The 8,786-nt window shown below is 42.4% G+C and overlaps 1 protein-coding gene across 1 annotated transcript in view; it reads right to left on the reverse strand.

Annotated features, from left to right (window-relative positions):
• The window catches only part of LOC109937488 (excitatory amino acid transporter 1-like), a 47,999-nt gene extending 39,511 nt beyond the window's left edge, over positions 1 to 8,488 (reverse strand). The window contains exons 1-2 of the mRNA XM_048594306.1: positions 8,466 to 8,488; positions 4,503 to 4,736 (exon numbers count right to left, since the gene is read on the reverse strand). Of these exons, the coding sequence (XP_048450263.1) occupies positions 4,503 to 4,736; positions 8,466 to 8,488 (257 nt within the window). The remainder of the gene's footprint in view (positions 1 to 4,502; positions 4,737 to 8,465) is intronic.
• Between the last annotated feature and the right edge of the window lie 298 nt (positions 8,489 to 8,786).

An 8,786-nucleotide genomic window follows, 5' to 3' on the forward strand; every position in this document is an offset into this window, starting at 1 on the left:
AATGATCAGAGGTATAGATAAAGTGGACAGCCAAAGACTTTTTCTGAAGGTAGATGTAGCTATTACGAGGGGGCATAGTTTTGAAGTGAGTGGAGGTATATATAGTGGAGACATCAGAGGTAGTTCTTTACTCAGAGAGTGGTAGGGGTGCAGAATGCATTGCCGGAGAGGGTAGTGGAGTCGGCCTCATTAGGGGCATTTAATCGACTATTAGATAGGCATATGGATGTTAGTAGGGGTGGAGGTTAGATAGACCTTAGGATTAGGGTAAAAGTTTGGCACAACATTGTGGGCCGAAGGGCCTGTGTTCTATGTTCTATGTTCTATGTTTCAGGTCAATGAGTCCTGATGAAGGGTCCCGATCTGAAACTCGGCTCTCCTGCTCCTCTGACGCTGCCTGACCCGCCGTGTCCCACCAGTTCCACACTGTATTGACCTATAATGTATTGTCTCACCTGAGATGTCACCTCTGTGTACTAATAAAACCTTTAGTTATCTCGGGTCAGTGACTTGAAACAAATTCTAGGATTGGCACATTAATCAATCAAAATCTGCATCTCCTTTCTAACTGGTTATAGATTTAACAGTCATCCTGCGTTTGTTTAATACATCCTCATCAGTTTTGTGACCCTTTAGTCTTTTACTTATAAATTCTGTGTCTGATACTACCTCTCTCACTAACACCTGAAGAAGGAGTGAGGCTCCAAAAGCTTGTTTTCTCAAATAAACCTGTTGGACTGTAACCCGGTGTTGTGTGATTTTTGACTTTGTCCACCCCAGTCCAACACTGACACCTCACATCTCTTCTGATCATTTTGTACACCTCTATCAAGTCACCTCTCATCCTTTGTCATTCTAAAGAGAAAAGCCCTAGACCTCTCAACCTTTCCTTGTAAGACCTTCCCTCCATTCCAGGCAACATCCTGGTAAATCTCCTCTGCACCTTTTCCAATGCTTCCACATCTTTCCTGTAATGAGGCGACCAGAACTGGACACAATACTCCAGATGTGCCGAACCAGGCTTTTGTATAGCTGGAGCATAATTTCACGGCTCTTGAACTCAATCCCTCTATTAATGAAAGCTAACACAGAGAACATTGTCTTCCATGTACTAAATTTCCGCAAGCTATGTTGTGTTGTTTTCTATTTTTTTCATTCATAGGATGAGGGCATTACTGACATCAGCATTTATTGCCCATCCCTAATTGCCCACAGAGCAGTTAAATGTCAACCACATTGCTGTGGGTCTGGAGTCACATGTAGGTCAGACCAGGTAAGAACAGCAGTTTCCTTCCCTAAAGGACCTTGGTGAACCAGATGGGTTTGTCCAACAATCAACAATGGTTTCATGGTTATCATTAGACTTCTAATTCCAGGGTTTTTATTATTGAATTAAAACTCCACCATTTGCCATGGTGTGATTTGAACCCAGGATCCCCGAACGTTATCTGGGAGTCTGGATTAACAGTACAGCAATAATACCATTAGGCCATCAGCTTCTTCTTAGATTACCAGTTGAAGTTCAAAAGTTTTCCATCCATCCTGTCTACAATATTGGGAAGCTTGTTCTGGAGAAGATGAAGAATTGTGGCTCTAAAGATTGAGAAAAGGGTGGGGGCGATGACGCATTCCTGCTTGACCCTTGTCTTGATCTCAAAGGATTCTATCATATTACTGTCAGTGAGGCCTGTTGCTGACATGTTGTCATGGAGGAAATGGAGGATGTTGATGAATTTCATGAATAGCCAGCCTTTGACAGGATCTTCCATCACACTTTTTCTGATGAAGGTCTAGGCCCGAAACGTCAGCCTCTCTGCTCCTATGGTGCTGCTTGGCCTGCTGTGTTCATCCAGCCCTGCACCTTGTTGTCTCTCTTCCATCACACTACCTGATTAACTGAGTCAAACGTCTTGCTCAGGTGGATGAAGACCATATGGCGTGGTTGGTGCTGTTCCTGATATTTGTCTTAGAGTTTCCAAGCATTGGAAATCATGAACAAAAACAGAAGTTGCTGGGAAAGCTCAGCAGCTTGGAACTGGGGAAGGGTCACTGGACTCGGAACGTTAACTCTGATTTCTATTCACAGATGCTGCCAGACCTGCTGAGCTTTTCCAGCAACTTCTGTTTTTGTTCCTGATTTACAGTAGCCACAGTTCTTTTGGTTTTTATTTAATGGAAATCATGAAATTGTCCCCCTTACACCAAGATCCAGAAAATTAATATATATAGGGAAAAGCAATGGTCCTAATAACTCCAATATAAACCCTTCTCCAGCCTAAACAATACTGATTGACAATTACCCTCTGTTCCCTTTCACATGGCCAATTTTGTATCCACACTGCTACTGTCCCTTTTATACTGTGACCCTATAACTTTCCTAACAAGGCTGTTGTGTGGCACAGTTTCAAATGCCTTCTGGAAATCCATTATTGTCACATCAAAAAATTGCCCTCATCACCCTTTTGTTACCTCTTCAAAAAACTCCAGTAAGTAAGGTAAAAACAATTTCCCCTTTAGAAATACATGCTGATTGTCCCTAATCAACCGTGTTTTTAAATGTAAATAATAATTCTATATCAAATAAATGTCTTGAGAACCTTCCCTGTCTTCCCTAAATACAGGTAGTACACTATGGTTGGTACTCTGCTAAATTTCTGCTACTTTAAGCACCCAGGTGTCATCATTCAACTTTGCTGCTTCCTTGGTGGCCAACTCCATCGAGGTAGCAATTTCAAAAACTGCTTTTAAATCCAGGTTTCTCCTTGTTAGTAGCTTTTGTTGCATGGCTTCATGTTGGAGGCCACAAACCAAATGATCCTGCAAGGCATCTTGGAGAAATCCTCCAAATTTGCAATGCTCTGCCAACCTCTTTAATGTGACCACAAATTGAGTGGAACCTTTCCTGCCGCACTATCGTTTATAGTCTGAGTCCCTTCGGTGAATACTGTCCACACCAGCCATTCCCTCTCTGACTGTGCTAGAGTACAGTTCTTCCCTGGCATCACTTGCAGCCCAAGTCCCCTCAACTCTCCGCGATAACCTTCGGTAAGCTTCTGGGTGAGTAATCCCCTCTTCAGCCATTGGCTATGGTTTGAACCATAAATAGAGCACAAGATAGATAGAGGGTAAATTTGAACAGGAAATAGATCATTGTGGTTCCTCTCAGCTCTGGAGCGGTTTTAGACAGTCTCCCCTAGCTCTCATCTTTCAGTCACCTGATTCACTCTCTTACTCGCAACTACATACATAACATACACGTCTTTCCGTCGGCTGTCAGTCTTTTCTCAAAATTCCTTGTTGCTTCTTTTATTTGCTTTTTCATCACCTCCTCCACCCCAAACCTCTGTATTCCTCTTCATTCTCAACATTAATTTTTACCTGACACTTGTTGTAAGCACACTTTGTCTTCTTTACCTTAAATTCCATCTCCTTTGTCACCCAGGCTGCTCTGGATTTGTTCATTCTGCCTTTCCCATATGAGGGAATGTATCTCAACTACATCCAAACAATATTCACTGTCTCCTGAATATTCCCCAACATGACACTTGATTCACTTCATTTCCAAGGACCAGGTCCAAAATGCATTATTTCTTGGACTGGAAACATACTGCTGTAGGAATCTCTCCTGCATGCAATCTAGGAACATGTGCCTCTCGTTGCTTTATATGATACAAATATCCCAGTCTATGTTTGGATAACTGAAGTCTCCCATTATAACTACTCTATAATATTGGATTCTCTCTATAACTCACCTGCAGATTTGTTCTATATCCTTTTCACTAGTTGGAAATATACCCTTTTTGTTCCTTAGTTCTAACCAAATTGATTCTGTGCTTAGATCGTCAGAGTCATCCTCTTTCTCCAGCACTGCAATGCCTTCCTAATTAACCTCTTCTCCTTTCCTTCCTTTTCTATTTTTCCTGAATAACTTATACCCCGGAATATTTAACAGACAGTCTGCCCTTCCTTGAGCCAGGTTTCTGTTATCGCCATAACATCGAAGTTCCATATTGCAATCTGTGTCTGTAACTCTCCAATTGTAATTGCTATGCTCTGTACAGTCACATACATGCACAGTAACCCTGATTTAGAATTCATAATTTGGCTTCCTTGCTCTAACTTCATCTATTAACTTGCTATTCGCATTGTTAGTGCCTGTTGCATCTTAAGTATGTTATGAACCCTGGTCTTTTTCCCTGTTTTTCTTCCTTGGTTCCATGCTCCTGCAAGTTGTTTTAAAGCCTTCTTGTTAGCACTAGCAAAACGCCTTGCAAGGAACTCAGTCCAAGCCCTGTTCAGGTGAAATTTGATTGATTTGTATAGGTGTCACAATCTTACAAGGATCTTGTATGTCTGTGTATTTAAGTAAACAACACATTCAAAAATGAACTGTAACCCTCATGTTGAAGTGGTTACAGGACAGTGAGACAAGGAAAAGGAGTAAATGCCCAATAAAAGTGGGGAGCGGTAGTGGGGGACATAGAGTGCTCATTTTATCTTACCTGGAGGAGGTGCCGAGTGCAGTAACCAGAGCCTGTAACAATCCACCCATGAAAACAAAGGGATTCTTGTGTGTGATGAAGAAATAGAGTAGAGGCAGAACGATGAGAGCATGGAAGAGCAGCCCCACGATGACGGTAATTGTATACATTCCCAGCTGTCCTCCCACCACAGTCATATCCTCCATCTCCACAATTTTGCCCGCAATAAGAAACAGTAGACCGATTGGAGCATACCTGAAAACAGAGAAAGTAACTGAGAGAGGGAGGCAAGTGGTGTTTAATCACTGAGAATGAAAGAGGGCAAAAGAAATATGATTCACTGAGAGAGTAGTGACATTAGTAATCATTAAATAATCAAAACATTATATGAAGTAGCTATAGAAAGGGACAAAGAGCAAATAACAATGAAAAGCCCTAACTGGGGTTGATTTCAAAGATGAGAGAAGGGATCCAGCACAAGTGGGCTGTAAAGAAAAATTGTTCAGGAAAACTAAACGAGCAAAGACAAATCTCTTAAGGCCTAGATCATTCAGATACATGCCAAATAAATGTGGAAAGATGAAGACATACAAAGCTGGAGCTACTTGGATGTTAAAGGAAATAGAGATTATAATGAAATAGGAAAATAGAGATTATGGAAAATGTACAGAATACAATTGAAATCATAAAGTAATGAGTGCAAGAGGAAATTAAAAAGGACGTAACAAAATAACCATAGAATGGAGAAAAAAGTACTGGCTTATATGAAACAGAATCCTGAAATCCTTTCCCATGTCTAAAGGCCAATAAGGCAGGTGCTTATACAAAAACAGGAATTGCTGGAAAAACTCAGCAGGTCTGGCAGTACCTGTGAAGAGAAATCAGAGTTAACGCTTCAGGCCCAGTGACCCTTCCTTAGAATTGATGGGAGCTAGCAAAAGGTTGGTTTCAATGCAGAAGATGGGTAGGGGGAGGGTGTAAGGAGTAAATGATAGGTGGGGATAGAGCCCAAAGAGAGAGAAGAACAGTTGAACAGACAAAGGAATGGATAACGACCTGACTGGGAGAGTGAATAGCTGTTAATGGAGACTGTTAGTGGCTAACAATAGGTAGTGTGTAATGGCAGACTGTGTGATAACAAGACCAGGTGTGTGGGGTTGGGCTACGGACATGGGAGAGCTCAAGTCTGAAAATTATTGAACTCAATATTGAGTCCAGAAGGCTGTAGAGTTCTCAAGCAGAAAGTAAGTGCTTATGTCTGCTTCCATAGCTAGTTTCTCCTGCAACAGGTGCCACAGTCTATCACTTGAGGGACATCACTCAACATTTAGTGCCTCTCTTAGTCTCACTCTTAGTGCTTGCTATCAACATAGAACATAGAACATAGAGCAGTACAGCACAGTACAGGCTCTTCAGCCCACGATGTTGTGCTGACCTATTATTCCACTAAGATCAATCTACCCTGCATACCCTACATTTTACTATCCTCCATGTGCCTATCCAAGATTTGCTTAAAAGTCTCTAAAGTATCTGACTCCACTACCACTGCCGGCAGCGCATTCCACGCACCCACCACTCTCTGTGTAAAGAACCTCCCTCTGACATCTCCCCTATACCTTCCTCCAATCACCTTAAAATTATGCCCCCTCGTAATAGTCATTTCCACCCTGGGAAAAAGTCTCTGACTATCCACTCTATCTATGCCTCTCATCATCTTGTAAACATAGAACATAGAACATAGGACAGTATAGCACAGTACAGGCCCTTCGGCCCACAATGTAGTGCCGAACTTTTACCCTAATCCTATAGTCTATCTAACCTCCACCCCTACCTTATACTATCATCCATATGCCTATCTAATAGCCACTTAAATGCCCCTAATGAGGCCGACTCCACTACCCTCTCTGGCAATGCATTCCACGCCCCTACCACTCTCTGAGTAAAGAACCTACCTCTGACGTCTCCACGATATCTACCTCCTTTCACTTTAAAACTATGCTCCCTCGTAAAAGCTACCTCCACCCTAGGAAAATGTCTCTGGCTGTCTACTCTATCTATACCTCTGATCATTTTGTACACCTCTATCAAGTCACCTCTCATCCTTCGTCGTTCTTAAGAGAAAAGCCCTAGCTCTCTCAACCTTTCCTTGTAAGACCTTCCCTCCATTCCAGGCAACATCCTGGTAAATCTCCTCTGCACCTTTTCCAACACTTCCACATCTTTCCTGTAATGAGGTGACCAGCACTGGACACAATGCTCCAGATGTGGCCGAACCGATGTGACTCTATCAAGTCACCTCTCATCCTACTTCGCTCCAATGAAAAAAGCCCCATGAAGCCCAATGTATCAGGAAGATGTACAAAGCTGACATTCAGTCTGTTTCACTATGTCATGAACATTAGGTCATGGAGTAAGTCTTGAATCCAGAGCACTTGGCATGGTGGAATTTGAATCCTAGTCCCCAGAATATTATCTGGGTCTCTGGATTACTATCCCAGCAACAATACCACCATGCTATCCCATAAGTTAGGAAGTCTCTTCTGCAAATGGCAATTAATACTAAATTATGTGTTAATTTTAAAGCTGGGATTGATACAGTTTTGTTCCCTGAACATATTAAGTGCACGAAGTAGAGTACAGGGAGTTGATTTGCCGATAATCCACGATTTCATTGAATGAAAGTGGTTAAAAAGGCGTTTGAGACAACAAAGTGCAGGGCTGGATGAACACAGCAGGCCAAGCAGCATCATAGGAGCAGAGAGGCTCGCCTTCATTGCTCAGTCCTTTGAGTAGAGGAGTTGGGACATCATGTTGAGGTTGTACAGGACATTGGTGAGGCCTCTTCTGGAATACTGTGTCCTATCCTGGTCACCCAGTTATTGGAAGGATACTATTAAGCTGGAGAGGTTCAGAAGAGATTTACCAGGATGTTGCCTGGTGTGGAAGGTTTGACTTGTAAAGAAGGCTGGATAGGCTCGAAGATTTTTCACTGAAGTGTAGGAGGTTGAGAGGCGACCTTATAGAAGTTTATAAAATAATGAGAAGTATGGATAGATTTAATGGATTGTTGTCTTTTCGCTAGGATGGGGGATTTCAAGATTGGGGGCACATTGTTAAGGTGAGAGGAGAGAGATTTAAAAAAACATAAGAGGCAATTTATTTTACACAGAGGGTGGTTCGTGTGTGGAATGAACTTCCAGAGGAAGTGATGGATGTGGGTACAATTACAATGGTTAAAAGACATTTGGATAAGTACATGAATAGGAAAGGTTTGGAGGGATATAGGCCAGGAGCAGGCAGGTGGGACTAGTTTAGTTTGGGATTATGTTTGGCATGGACTGGTTGGATCGAAGGGTCTGTTTCCCTGCTGTATGATTCTCTATGAAAGCACAGGCTTCAGGGCCTAAGTGGCCTCCTCCTATTCCTACATTATCGTGGGAGGTTGGTATGGTGTAACAGAAGTTTTCACTCCAATCCCAAAAGAAGAGTGGCACCAAAGGATTTGCAAATTACGTGCCTATCCAATAGGAAAGAGGGATAAATCTCCTCCACCCCATTAAGCAATATTGAACCTCTTAAAGACAAAGGGCAGCATCGTATTGGGGTCTGAAGTACATGGGCTATGGTGAGAGTTGTAGCAGAATAGGACAAAAGGTCCAGTGAGGCCCAGCTCAATGTCAGGAGAATCTTGCTGCATTTTTAATGCTCTTCACAAGGTGCCAAGGCAAGTTCCTTCCTTGGCAGCAGTGACTTGCTAATTAAGGGAAATTTTACATGCCTTGGTAATGACCCAGCTCTTGGACCCTTGGTAATATTCAGCTTCCTATCTTACCAAACATGACAAACAAGATAGACATTGAGAAAATGTCAATATGGAAATTAGAGAGGTACTAGACAGCTGGCCATTTGCTCTGATGGACTTCCACGTTCCACAGTTTGAAGCAACATATCAGGGCATGATCCATGGGCACCTGTCACACATACCTTTCATCCATGGATATTGGCATCCGGCATTTGCAAACCCCTCATAACTATCATGGCGCCTCTTCAATGCACTTTCAGCCCACTCATGATGTTGGGGAATTCAGTGATAGTAATGTCAAGGGACGGTGGTTAGATTGTCTCTTATTGAAGATGGTCATTGTCTGGCGTTTATGTGGCACATATGTTACTTGCCACTTACAGTCAGAGAACCATATAGCACAGAAACAGATCTTTCAGTCCAAAATGTGCATGCTGACTAGACATCCCAATTTGACCTAATCCAATTGCAAGCATTTGGCCCATATCCCTCTAAATGCTTCC

This window comes from Rhincodon typus, chromosome 3 (assembly GCF_021869965.1).
Source record: "Rhincodon typus isolate 14 chromosome 3, sRhiTyp1.1, whole genome shotgun sequence".
NCBI classification, from domain to species: Eukaryota; Metazoa; Chordata; class Chondrichthyes; order Orectolobiformes; family Rhincodontidae; genus Rhincodon; species Rhincodon typus.